Genomic DNA, 14598 nt, shown 5'->3' with positions numbered 1-14598 from the left:
GCAACTTGATCGTTCAATTAACAGTGGTACAAGAAACTACACCCAATTAAGGGTTTGGTTCAAACAAAAGTTGCATTGTTTTCATAATAGCAATAATATATTCTTTTGAATGTTGTACTTTTTTTTTACAAATCTTTCTCCTATCTTATAAAAAATTGTTAAACAAAAGATAATTATATCTAAAATTTTAAAAACATGAAATGAATTCAATATTTATCATAAAGAAATAAAATAATTAGTAAAGAAAAGAATATAGGAGAGTTTATAATTATTAATTATTCCTCTTTTATTTTCCTGAATAATACAGTTTCTTTATTTTGATTACAAATACAATTTCTTTTCGTAGCAATAATAATTTGTTTTGTGATCATTACTACAGTCTCTGACACTGTACGGCGATGGATGATCCTCGTTCCAATCCAATGCAATGCTTTTAGAGAGCTACCTTATGACCTTATCCAATGTTTGGTCAAGTAATCAGAAAAATATCCCATACTACTGTAGCATTGGGCAGGTGCAGCTGGAGATAGTTCACATATTCATGAATCATGGACTAAAAAAATTTCCCACTAATTAATAATCCTCTTGAAACTTGAAAGTATATTTATATATATGAAATGAGATAAATATGTTTATACGTTTATATTTTTCTTTTCTGTGTTGTTTATTTTGCATACAAAGTTGTTGTCAGCATTGCAAGAGACAAAATAATTAAAACTCCTGCCTATAGCAAGCAGAAGAGTTATCAGTATCACCGATGGGATAACCATGTCATACCATACCATTGGGGGTCTCGTGAAGTTCTGACTAATGTAAGAACCTTGAAGTTCATTAAAAAAACTCCCAACATTTGGCAACGGAAAAAATTTAGGGTAAGTGACTCAAATATTTCCCATGCCGCATGGCATCATCTTAGTGGATTCGTGATGAATGATTGGTAGACCCATGTACAAGTAAAATACCTAGTTGGTCTTATTCTCTCCTTTGATTCCTTCCGTCATATCACAATCCAGTTGGCATCCACCGCCTATTTTTCCCTATTTCCCCCCAATTAAATGTCATCTTATTTTTTCCAAATCATACTAAAATGGGACCTACGCACACAAATCATGATTTGCCTCTGCATTAAACTCATAACATAACCCTAAACAAAATAGCGTTAGCGTATTTATTAATCTAACGTTCAAACAAAAGCTTCCAGCTTTCAAAACTTGCAAAGCTGGCACCAGTGATTGATTCTCACGCGTCCCACCACCATACAGTACACAATCCATATTCCCAGTCATATTTCCCTAAACCTGTCTCTTCTTTACCACATATATATATATATATAGACACCTCTTTCCCTTGACATCACTACACACAACATTTACATTTCTCTCTCCAGTATGGCTTCTACTCACAATGAGTTTTATGCACTTATGCTAGTGGTGGTGGTTGGCTCCATGGTGGCTTCCTGTGGTGCTAACTTCAACCAAGACTTTGATCTAACATGGGGTGATCACCGTGCTAAGATATTCAATGGTGGTCAGCTTCTATCTCTTTCTCTGGACAAAGTCTCTGGCTCCGGCTTCCAATCCAAGAAAGAGTACCTATTTGGGAGGATCGATATGCAACTCAAGCTCGTTGCTGGCAACTCTGCCGGCACTGTCACTGCTTACTACGTATGTTTTATTACTATTATAACAGAATTATATTAATTAAACTCCTCTATGATTCCTTTCTTCTCTTCCAACTCACACTATTATTCTCTTCTTTCTTTTACAAAAGCTACTTTAGTATGACTTCTTCATGAAATATAACTTACTTTTCCCACTCATGAAATACAACCATTATTACCAAGCTTGCACGCTTTTGGCATCAACCTTTCAAACGCAACAGTACATGCATTCATTGTAACAAACCCCTACAACAAGTTTTGCTAGCTAGACCACTTTACTTTCACTAGCCACAACTCTTTATTTATTTTTCACTCTATGATGCTTTCTGTTTCAACCATGGACTAATTAATGAGTTGGACCTAAAAATGAACAAAACCTCATTAGTCATTTTCTTATGTTATGTATTTATCAAAACATTCTTTGTATTGTGTTTGTGTCAATAACGGTAGTATTTATTTCCGTATGCAGTTGTCGTCTCAAGGGCCAACTCATGATGAGATTGATTTTGAATTCTTGGGAAACGTGAGCGGTGACCCTTACATTCTCCACACAAACGTGTTTACCAAAGGCCAAGGGAACAGAGAGCAACAGTTCTATCTCTGGTTCGACCCCACCAGAAACTTCCACACTTACTCCATCATCTGGAAGCCTCAACACATCATGTGAGTGAAAAAAAAAAAAAAAATCTTTCTTTATCTCTCGTTTTTCCCTCATTAATTGATATCGATAATTAACAAAACAAATCGATTTATCTGTTGTGCAGATTCTTGGTCGATAACATTCCCATAAGGGTGTTCAAGAATGCTGAGACTATTGGCGTTCCTTTCCCGAAGAACCAACCCATGAGAATCTATTCTAGCTTGTGGAACGCTGATGACTGGGCCACCAGAGGTGGTTTGGTGAAAACTGATTGGTCAAAAGCACCCTTTACAGCATACTACCGCAATTTCAAAGCCACAGAGTTCTCCACCTCTTCTTCCAATTCCTTCTCTGATGCTGCATGGCAGAGCAACGAGCTTGATGCCTATGGCAGAAGAAGACTGAGATGGGCTCAGAAGTACTTCATGATCTATAACTACTGCAACGATCTTAAGCGATTCCCACAAGGCATTCCCGCTGAGTGCAGGCGCTGAGAAATACTATGTTATATTATTATGTGTCAGTCGGTCTTATGATTCTTTAATTTTATGTCTTCCTCGGAGCTATTTTTCGTTTCTCTAAGTTTCTCCTTTATTCATCATCAAAATAAATCAATTAAATTCGTTGTACCACTTTCTTATCAGTTTTATGGTGAGTTTTCACGTCGTGGAGTCAATGATCATTTTAAAAATATGTTTTCTGGCCGTATAATAAAAAGTTGTAGTTGCACTGTAATCAACCTGCAAACTCAACAGTCTCGAACTCTGTTTTGTCTAAATGTCTCTCAATTTCCAACGTCATGGGCAATTTCACAGTCACAAGATAAATTTCTCTCCTAAGCAATGTGCAACTTGGTTCCCTTGAAAAAACTGAAGCACTTTTTACATACGCATCAATGTACTACTCAACAAGGCATTATTAATATTATCGATCGGTATGATTCCAAGAAATAAGAACAGAAGTTAGACGTATAGTATCTTGTTAGTTGTTACTCTATGAGACGATGCTTATATGCTGGGGTGGCTGCCTCTCAAAAATAATTCCAGATGCTGAATTTGAATGAAATTTAATTTACAATACCCTGCTTCTGTTTACATTAAATTATTTAAAACAGGAAAGTTGTTCTCAAATAAAATTCTCAGTTATTATTCTCACTAAATCATGTTAATTGATTAAATAACATTATGAACTATTTTCATTTTTAAGGATATTAAACATTCTAATTTTTATTTAATAACTAATGTTTTTAACCTAAACAAGAACCCCAATTCCATAAACTTTGTTAACCTTAATTAACCTAATCATATTACTAGCCACGCATGGTTACCCTATGGAGTAATTGTTTTCTATCTCTTAATTAAACTCCACAAAATGGTTACCTCTCCACACAACCAAACTCACACGAGAACATCACATCTTTACGTACGCTCTGCTTCCATCTCAAAGGGCATACACATCCCTAATAACATAGTTTGCTAGAGGAGACCCTACCTTCATAATTTAATGAACTTCAGGCAAAAAAATTCTAATGAATTATTTTACTGAACAAGAAAGCAATGTAATTACTGAACAGGGTGGTGACGTGGCTGGTTAATAAGAGTAGCAAAAAATACTTCTGTGCATGAACTGTGCAAGTAGGCCCTATAATTGAAGTCTCAAATATTTAACGTATGAAGAAATTATTTAGACATTTCACTATAAACAGCCGTCTACAATATGTATACTTCTTAATCATCTTCCATCCTCTCTCTCTCTCTGGCATTTGAGGGTTTATATATATTTTTCCTTAATGTATAATGATGAAAATAATATAAAAATAAAGTTAGCTAGAATATAGGTCTGTCATTTAAAAAAGTGGGACACTTTTTTTTAACTTTTTAAGTGAGCGGGAATTTTTTTTTAAAAGTCATATATATAGGTTATAAGCATCGAAATTCATAAGTATGACTAAAAACCTAAGTTATATTTTTATAGCATAATTTTTTTTTTACAAAATTATGATTTTATACACGACTAGCATATAACAAAAAAAAAAACTAAAGTCCAGTAATTAAACGGGACTTCCTAATAAAATAATTTATAATATGAAAGTTGTGTATACTAAACACAACTTCATCACTAAAATTAAATTAAAAAAAATTAAGAAGTCGTGTTTGGAAAAATGACTTCCATTGAAATGTAGTGTCTTCCAAACACAACTTATCTACTTTTAGATTTTTTTTAAAATAATTATTTCTGAATTTTTTATAAAACAAAGTCCCATTTTTGTAAAATATATTATTATTATTATTATTATTATTATTATATATTTTTTAATTGGTCAATGTTAGATATTAATTGTTAATTTTTTTAATGGGGAGGATTGAAACCCACAACCTCTCCCACTCCTCCCTTCATCACCGAATTAATCAATTTTATAATTGTAAATTATAAATTATTGTGCTATATAATAAGATTGTTGATTTTATAATACTTCTTTAAAATTATATATAGATTTTTTTTCTAATATTTAATTAATAACAGTATAAATTGACAGTATAATTTTTTTTTCTAATATTTAATTAATAAGGTAGTGATATAGAAGATTAGAAGGATCGAAGCATAATGATATATTAAGAAAGCTATGAGATACAAAGATTTTCTCAATTTCAAAGTTCTGCTCTTTCCAACCAACCCCAAATAATAATTTAGGTCTTCTAGGCCTAACTTGATCACAGTTGGATTGAAAATGTATTTAGCACTATTATGTAGAAATTCCAAGTTGGCTTAAAAATTTATTTAGTAGTTATATGTAAAAGTTAATAATAAAAAAATGGCTGTGCATGGCTGGTTCAACTAATATAATCGTATTCATATTTAAGGTTATTTTTCTCATTCAGTTTAACTATACATGTTTATTCGGTTAAGTTACTGGTCACGGGTTTATACCTTAACTAATAGTCGGTATAGGTTAGGTTTCGACTATTTGTTAAAAAAAATCAAGTAATTTTTTAAAAGTTTATATCCACTTAAAAATAGAGAAAATGATTTATATATTAACAATATAAAACAATTTTAGATGATTGTCCAATTACAAATATGGAAAATTAATAATTTTTACAATAATTATCTTAAAAATTATTTTAAAAATAATTTTTTTATTACAAAATAACAAAAAAAAATTACACTATAATGACACAATGTATGAGTATTAAACTCTTAAAAATGTTATACATCAAATTAATTTTTTTCAAAGTTAATAAGTTGGCCTATTTAAATAAATATAAATAATATACTAATATTACTATAATATTAATTTTTTACTATCATATTTTGATATTGTACATTTCTTAATTAATTTATTTAAAGACTTAGCCTTGTTAATTTAGAATATCTCCAATAAAAAAATAGTGAATATTATTAAATCATACGTGATAATAAGATACCAAGTAAAAAGAGTTGATTATTTTTTTATAAAGATGTTCTTAACGCAAAATACACTGTTAAACCTAAGGAGACACCCACATATATAAGATGATGTAAGGTCTTTGGTTCTTTTTGTTGTTTAAATGAAATCTCTTACTTAAAAAAAATTCCTTACTGATACTATTAATTACCAGTGGGGACTACATACATAGTTAGGCAAGGAATTGAAGGCGCTAAAAGTGTGATGTGTAGAAGCTACAAAACAGAGATGTTGATGACATTGAGATATGATGTATCCCTATCACCTCACCATCCTCGAGTTTGAGTTTTATAATATCTTTTGTGTATTCGTCACCCCAAACGTCAGCACTACCTTAACTGGTTTCATATATAATTTAATTTATTCACAAAACGTAATGCATGTATCTGTCCCTAGTATTAGTAAGAGAGTGTGTATTTTCACGCGCCACCGCTATTTATCATGGTGCAGCACCGCTTCCTCCTCATAACCTACCCCATACAAGGCCACATAAACCCCTCCATCCAGTTCGCCAAGCGACTCGTTTCCATGGGCGTCCACGTCACCTTCGCCACCAGCCTCTACCTCCACCGTCGCATGCTCAAAAAGCCCACCATCCCCGGCCTCTCCTTCGCCACCTTCTCCGACGGCTATGACGACGGTTACAAAGCCACCGACGACTCCTCCCTCTCCTCCTACATGTCCGAGTTGAAGCGCCGCGGCTCAGAGTTCCTCAGAAACATAATTACCGCCGCTAAACAAGAAGGGCAACCTTTCACATGCTTAGCCTACACCATCCTGCTTCCCTGGGCTGCAAAGGTGGCGCGTGAGCTTCACATTCCGGGGGCTCTTCTGTGGATTCAAGCCGCCACTGTTTTTGACATCTACTATTACTACTTCCACGAATACGGGGACTCCTTTAACTACAAATCAGACCCCACCATAGAGTTACCGGGTTTGCCATTCTCTCTCACAGCACGTGACGTTCCTTCCTTCCTCTTACCCTCCAATATCTATAGATTTGCTCTTCCAACCCTCCAAGAACAGTTTCAGGATCTTGACGACGAAACCAACCCGATAATCCTCGTGAACACCTTTCAGGACTTGGAACCCGATGCCTTGAGAGCGGTTGATAAGTTCACCATGATACCAATTGGGCCGTTGAATATTCCCTCTGCTTTCTTGGACGGTAAAGATCCCGCGGATACTTCGTATGGCGGTGATCTCTTCGATGCTTCAAATGATTACGTTGAATGGTTGGACTCACAGCCTGAGTTATCTGTGGTTTATGTTTCATTTGGTACCCTTGCTGTGTTGGCTGATAGACAGATGAAGGAGCTTGCACGCGCGCTGCTAGATTCCGGATATCTCTTCTTGTGGGTCATTAGAGATATGCAAGGAATAGAAGATAACTGCAGAGAGGAACTGGAGCAGAGGGGTAAGATTGTGAAATGGTGTTCTCAGGTGAGAAAATTATATATATATATATATATATATATATATATATATATATATATATATATATATATATATATATATCAAGTACTTCAGGACCATCATGTATGCATGCTTCTGACTAATCTTAATTTAGATAACTATATGTAATGATTTGATAATTTGTGCATGGTTCTCAGGTGGAGGTTCTGTCGCATGGTTCCTTGGGTTGTTTTGTAACGCATTGTGGATGGAATTCGACTATGGAAAGTTTGGGTTCGGGGGTTCCTATGGTGGCGTTTCCGCAGTGGACAGACCAAGGGACGAATGCAAAGATGGTGCAAGATGTGTGGAAGACGGGGGTGAGGGTGGATGATAAGGTGAATGTTGAGGAAGGGATAGTGGAAGCAGAGGAGATTAGGAAGTGTTTGGATGTGGTCATGGGGAGTGGAGGAAAAGGACAGGAATTCAGAAGGAATGCTGATAAATGGAAATGCTTGGCCAGGGAAGCCGTCACGGAAGGAGGCTCTTCGGATAGTAATATGAGGACTTTTCTCCATGATGTTGCAAAATTTGGACATGATTGTTTTATGTAATGCAACACTTTAATTCTTGTTTGGTAGTTATAAAGAAAAAATGAATTTGGATAAGAAAACTATATGCTTCGTGTCAGTGAGTAAGGCAGAAGAATAAAAGAGTGAAGTGTGCTTTAGTCTTTTTAGGTATATTTGAACATCCTAAATAGTAAATAAAAAATATAAATAGTATACATAATATGATGGGGAAAAAATAAAAAATAAAAAGTTGATGAAATATTCAAAATAACGAGAAGTCTAAATATCATTGTTGTTTGTTGTTTGGCCTTTTAGCATATTGAATATTCCAAATCCACCTTCTATTTAAACTATCGTGTTATGACGTCAAAAAGAAAAATTGAAGAACCGGTGGGTCTAATTAGGAATGTAAAATGTAAATGAATTCTGACTCGTTAAAAGTTTGATTAAGTTTGTTTATTAAATTCAAGCTTTCGGTTGGATTTAATTATTTAAATGAGTTAAATTTAAATTTTATAAGTTCAACATTAATAACTTGTGAGTAGCTTATTTACATGGATTCTATAAAATCATATTGTTTAACATATTTATATTAGTATGTTATTACAAAGCATTGAAATGTTTTCTTAAATATTAAATTGATAAGTTAAAATTTTACGATAAATGTTCACAAAATAAAAAATAATTGAGTTATAAATGAGTTAAACAAGTTAAGTTTAAGCTTTAATTTTTTTAAACAACCCAAACACAAATTTTTAGTTGAGCTTGTTTAACTAAATGAGTCAAAGTTACTCATTTTTTTAAACAACCCAAACTCAAATTTTTTGTGCTCAGTTCAATTAAGCTCATTTACACCTCTAAGGGGTTGGGACTCTCTCCTTTAATTGGTAATTTCCAGTAAGAGAGAGAAAGGCATACACTATGTGGAAAAAAAAAAACTATGATAGAACCTAAGTCAATCGGGTAATTAGCGGTTCAACCACAAATCCAACCAAATTGCATCGGGTCACACTTAGTCAATCCACCAATTTATGGTCGAACCGATCACACCGGTTGAGTAGGTCCGAGTTTTAAAAGTATGGTTGTAATAAAGAAAAGAGGCATATAACCTCATCATGAACATTGGGTTCTTTGTTTTTTTGGTAGAACATTGGGGCAGATTTTTCATGACTCATGATCGTGTTCAGACCCGAAAAACAGAATTAGGCCCAGTCCGAAAGACTCGGCCCAAATGGGGAAACAATTTTGTGTTCCATGTGATGCTTCGTTACTTGGAAAAAAGATAATGCTTTGTGATTTTAATATTATCAAAACTCTGGGCAAATGGATAGATACAGTGGAATCTAACAGTAGAAAATAATTATTATAAAGTGATAAATTATAATTGGGTTTTTTTAGAAGTGATGTTCACAGCATTATCTATTTATTTTTCAATCATGAGTAATTATATTTTATGTTTATTTTCTTTTCTATCATATCAATTATCACATATATTATTTTCACTTTTTCTTATTTTTCCTCTAATGATCTAGTATGAGTATCTCTTACCTAATATACATATTAAAAACAAAGAGGGTAGTCTGTTAAAAAGTTAAACCAGGTGAGATTGGTGGGACTGAAAGATGAATGATCTTGTAAAGGAAGGGTAGTCTAATATTTTGAATTTGAAGTCTTTAATGTGGACGGGCTTGTTTCCAATTTTTTTAGAAAAATATTGTGTTCACATTTTCTTAATACTTTTATTGCAAAAACAATGACTTTGTTTGTTTCTTTATACACTGCAGAATTTATTTTTACAGTAAATCGTAATGGGAATATAGCAAAAATTTGTAGTTAAAATGGATGTTGGGCAGTTAATGGGGGATGGGAAGCTTCCGTGGAAAGTGAAAAGGGGAATGACAAAAAGTTAGGACAGTATCAAAAGTAAATGAAAAAGGATTAAGACAACAGTGTTTGGTATATGATTGTATCGATGGGTCGTGATTACTTTTATTAATAATTCGATCAATTATTCTTATTAATGCCTTTTCAATTCCGGAAAAATCATAATCTACTCAGAAAGTAATAATAATTTAGAAATAAGTTAAATTTTATTACACAATTATGGAAATTTGTATTATAAGATAGATAATCATAAATCGTTTTTAAAACATACCTTTGTTTTTCAAGTCTCAACTCTGGAGTCAATGTCGTTTACAAAAAAAAGACAAGGGGCCGGTATTATACGCGAAATCTAGTAAGCTACAGTTGGCATTCGCGGGGACCATACACTTGCCTGAACCACGTATTCGTTTTTTAATCATATTATATCCGTATCCCTGTCCCCACCTCATTTTCTCCTTCCTTCAACAAACAAGTATTTCATATTTAATATTTATTCGCTGTAAAATTAGAATAATACTACTTGTTTTGCATTATTTTAGTTGATTCTCATATAACTATAAATAGGTTAAATTAATTTCTTTCTCAAATTTAATTTTTTAAGTTCATTTTTTTATATTGATTCAATTTGATATAAACTAATAATATTAAGACATGTTTGTTTTATGACAATTATTTAATTAATTTAGATGGTTTAAATTAAATAAAAATAATGAAGACTAAAAAAGGTAATTCAAAGATATAAATACGTAGATGTAGAAAATACACAGTGGTATTTGTTTATAAAATTCTTTAATTAGCGAAGCTCTATGAATATTGGGCATTGTTATTTAAAGAAGGAAGAGACAGGGCATAACAATAACTGTGTCTGGCACATGAGGTTAGCGCGGTTATCATTAAGCTTCTCTTCTCTGCTTCCATTCTCTTTCTCAGTATCTATCTGTACAATCCGACGCAGTCAAACACCACACACACTCCCAAATCTGAATGGCTGCCTCCAAATTAAAACAAAAACCCTTACTTTCTCTCTGTAAGCTCTTTCTTCTGTTGTTGTCTCTCGCCTGCACCGCCATTGCCGACGATGGCGTGTTCATGTCGAAGCTCGCGAAGGCGCTGATCCCGTCGCCGTCGGGGTGGACGGGGAGCAGCTTCTGCCAATGGACAGGCGTGAAGTGCAGCGCCAACCGCGTCACCATAATCAAAATCGCTTCTCAGTCACTCGGCGGAACTCTTCCTCCGGATCTGAACTCGCTCTCCCAACTCACCTCGCTCTCTCTCCAGAACAACAAGCTCTCCGGCGCATTGCCTTCACTCGCCAACCTCTCCATGCTCGAAAGCGTTTTCCTTGACGGCAATAACTTCACCTCCATCCCCGATGGTTGCTTCCAGGGGCTCACCAGTTTGCAAACCCTCAGCATGGCCGATAGCGTCAACCTTGCCCCATGGACGATTCCCACCGAGTTGACGGATAGCAACAACCTCGTGAAACTCGACCTCGGAAACGCAAACCTCATCGGTACCTTGCCTGATGTATTCGACAAGTTTGTGAGTTTGCAGGAGCTTCGTCTCTCTTACAACAACCTCACTGGGGGTTTACCCAAGTCCTTTGGGGGATCTGAGATTCAGAATCTGTGGCTCAACAATCAGAACGGCTTCGGATTTTCGGGTTCCATTGAGGTGCTTGCTTCCATGACCCACTTGTCTCAGGTGTGGCTTCAGAAGAACCAGTTCACGGGTCCCATTCCGGATTTGTCAAATTGCACCACTTTGTTTGACCTGCAGCTGAGAGACAACCAGTTAACCGGTGTGGTTCCACCTTCTCTCATGTCCCTTTCTAGCTTGCAGAACGTTTCTCTGGACAACAATGCCCTTCAGGGTCCTGTTCCTTCGTTTGAGAAAGGTGTGAAGTTCACTCTCGATGGGATCAATAGTTTTTGTCTGAAAGATGTTGGACCCTGCGATTCTCGTATCTCCACTTTGCTTGATATTGCTGCGGGTTTCGGGTATCCCCTTCAGTTGGCGCGTTCCTGGACTGGGAACGATCCTTGTGATGATTGGAGTTTTGTTGTGTGTGCAGGGGGGAAGATTATTACGGTGAATTTGGCAAAGCAGAATTTGACGGGAACCATTTCACCTGCGTTTGCTAATTTAACTGATTTGAGGAACTTGTTTCTCAATGATAACAATTTGGGTGGTTCAATACCAGGGAGCTTGACTAATCTGGCTCAGCTTGAGGTTCTTAATGTGTCTAATAACAACTTATCTGGTGATGTTCCCAAGTTCCCTACCAAGGTGAAGTTCACTACTGCAGGTAATGATTTACTTGGGCGTTCTGATGGTGGTGGTGGTGGCAGTGGAACTACTCCGTCGAAGGGTTCCGGTGATGCACCGAGTGGAAGCCCGAGCACAGGGCCAGGTGGATCTTCACTTTCGCCTGCTTGGATCGCAGGTATTGTTCTAATTGCTGTGTTTTTTGTTGCCGTCGTGGTGTTTGTGTTTTGCAAGTGTCATGCTAAAAACCGGCATGGGAAGTTTGGAAGGGTTAATAATCCGGAAAATGGGAAAGGAGAGGTTAAGATTGATATGATGAGCGTTACCAATTCCAATGGATATGGTGGTGTTCCCAGTGAGTTGCAAAGCCAGGGCAGTGAGCGTAGTGACGTTCATGTTTTTGAGGGTGGGAATGCTACTATTTCAATCCAGGTTCTTCGGCAAGTAACGGATAATTTCAGTGAGAAGAACATTTTGGGTAGGGGAGGGTTTGGGGTTGTTTATAAAGGGGAATTGCATGATGGAACTCAAATTGCTGTAAAGAGAATGGAATCTGTTGCAACAGGGAGTAAGGGATTGAATGAGTTCCAAGCAGAGATTGCAGTTCTTAGTAAAGTTCGGCACAGGCATTTGGTGGCCCTTTTAGGGTATTGCATTAACGGCAACGAAAGGCTCTTGGTGTACGAGTATATGCCTCAAGGGACATTAACGCAACACCTGTTTGATTGGGGTGAAAATGGCTGTGCTCCTTTGACTTGGAAACAAAGAGTAGCAATAGCTTTGGATGTAGCTCGGGGAGTGGAATACTTGCACAGCTTGGCTCAGCAAAGCTTCATTCACAGGGACTTAAAGCCCTCAAACATATTGTTGGGTGATGACATGAGAGCCAAGGTTGCAGATTTTGGTTTGGTTAAAAATGCGCCAGATGGGAAGTATTCTGTTGAGACACGCTTGGCTGGAACATTTGGATATCTTGCACCTGAATATGCAGGTATATATGGAAAGCCTTTGAATATAATAAGCTTGTATTGATTTTTTTTTTTTTTAAGTTCTTATTTATTTCCTTTTCTGGTTATAACTGTCTATAGGTTACTACTTCAAATCATTATATTTTTTGAACTAATAACAACTGATGTTTTTCTCCTCATAATGGTCAGTTATTTGCATTTTTTGTTTTCTTGTTTTATGATTTGTTTTCTAGCTAAGTTTTATGTTTTCATATGGATATCCTGGATGAACGGTTTCAGGGCACATTATATGTTGTGCCATTTATAGATAGATGGCTTCAATTAAGTGGCTGGCTCCCAATTACATCTTTTTATGTGATGAATACTCTGATTAGATTAAATCTTGGATTACTGAAGGCGTTTTGCTACGTTCTCCTCCGGATACTTAATAAAGTATTAAACATAAAAGTTGATGCATTTTGTGTCATGGGAAGATCAAAAGTATTTTATTTAGCAATTAGAAGGATTGGTTAAGAATATTTAGAGTTATTCTTACTGTATTTTGTCATAGGTTTGGGTAGCACCGTCCGTAGCTGCTCTCTTCTCTGTTGGTACTGTTCAGTTTACTGTAGGGTTCCCTGATGCCCAGACATGTCGTTAATAGTCATATGATAATTCCACATTTTCACTAACAAACATTTGTTCATTTTTAAAAGCATGTCCAATTATTTTCTTCGTCTCCACTGCATCTGTAGTACGAAGAATCGTAAAATTACAGTTAGCTAGAGCTAGCTTTTGTTGCATTAAACACAATTAGTTGCGTTAAGTTTATGCTAGCCAATTCCTTTACTTGTAATTAATTAATGTGATATTGTTTCTTGGCAGCTACGGGAAGAGTGACGACCAAAGTAGATGTGTACGCATTTGGAGTAGTTTTGATGGAACTGATTACGGGTAGAAGGGCATTGGACGATACTGTGCCTGATGAAAGGTCTCACTTGGTTTCCTGGTTCCGTAGGGTACTGATTAACAAAGAGAACATCCCAAAGGCAATTGATCAAACTCTCGATCCCGATGAGGAAACCATGGAGAGTATATATAAAGTGGCTGAGCTAGCAGGCCATTGCACTGCTCGTGAACCATACCAAAGGCCTGATATGGGGCATGCTGTGAATGTCTTGGGTCCTCTGGTAGAGCAATGGAAGCCCACCACCCATGAAGAAGAAGAAGGTTATGGCATTGACCTTCACATGAGCCTTCCTCAAGCTCTGCGAAGATGGCAAGCCAATGAAGGCACTTCCACAATGTTTGACATGTCCATCTCACAAACTCAATCAAGTATTCCCGCTAAACCTTCAGGATTTGCAGACTCCTTTGATTCAATGGATTGCCGCTGACGAAAATTATAATTGTAAACAGGACAACATCCAATGTCTTCTCAGTTGGAAGGACCAGATGAGAATGTTGTTATTAAGTAAGCTGTTTTGATCTCGCAACATCACCTAATTGTATCACAATTTTTATTTAATTTTTTAAATGATGATTCTTTTATGTTCTTGCGATCTCTATTTGTACAAGTCTGATGTCCTTTATCTAGTTTTTTCAAAGCTAACGGATTGGTTTTAGTTGATGGTTGGGTTCTTGGATGAGAAGTATTATAGAAATGTTAATTGTATGATATTTTTCAACATTTATTGAATAAGAAAATTTATTGCAACTGGTTGTTTTGTCCCATGCTTTTTGACCAATGCCGCGTAAATCAACAACAACGTCCAATGAATAATTCA

General features: G+C 35.8%; 3 protein-coding genes across 3 annotated transcripts; all 3 read left to right on the top strand.

Annotated features, from left to right (window-relative positions):
• The first annotated feature begins 1343 nt into the window (after positions 1-1343).
• On the top strand, positions 1344-2976 carry LOC100499905 (xyloglucan endotransglucosylase/hydrolase 2). Its single transcript, XM_003552564.4, has 3 exons — positions 1344-1664; positions 2130-2323; positions 2425-2976. The coding sequence occupies exons 1-3, from the start codon at positions 1389-1391 to the stop codon at positions 2792-2794; spliced, it is 840 nt and encodes a 279-aa protein (XP_003552612.1). The 5' UTR covers positions 1344-1388; the 3' UTR covers positions 2795-2976.
• A 3023-nt stretch (positions 2977-5999) lies between these two features.
• LOC100800222 (phloretin 4'-O-glucosyltransferase) lies at positions 6000-7813 on the top strand. The gene is made up of 2 exons (XM_003552504.5): positions 6000-7188; positions 7359-7813. Exons 1-2 carry the CDS (start codon positions 6187-6189, stop codon positions 7752-7754), a joined length of 1398 nt encoding a protein of 465 aa, XP_003552552.1. The 5' UTR covers positions 6000-6186; the 3' UTR covers positions 7755-7813.
• Positions 7814-10409: 2596 nt separating this feature from the next.
• On the top strand, positions 10410-14373 carry LOC100781851 (receptor-like kinase TMK4). Its single transcript, XM_006601823.4, has 2 exons — positions 10410-12855; positions 13697-14373. Exons 1-2 carry the CDS (start codon positions 10581-10583, stop codon positions 14206-14208), a joined length of 2787 nt encoding a protein of 928 aa, XP_006601886.1. The 5' UTR covers positions 10410-10580; the 3' UTR covers positions 14209-14373.
• The last annotated feature ends 225 nt before the right edge of the window (positions 14374-14598 follow it).

Source organism: Glycine max, chromosome 18, assembly GCF_000004515.6.
Source record: "Glycine max cultivar Williams 82 chromosome 18, Glycine_max_v4.0, whole genome shotgun sequence".
Classification (NCBI taxonomy): Eukaryota; Viridiplantae; Streptophyta; class Magnoliopsida; order Fabales; family Fabaceae; genus Glycine; species Glycine max.
Note: the sequence above shows the minus strand (reverse complement) of the source record. Positions and strands in the feature narration are given on the sequence as shown.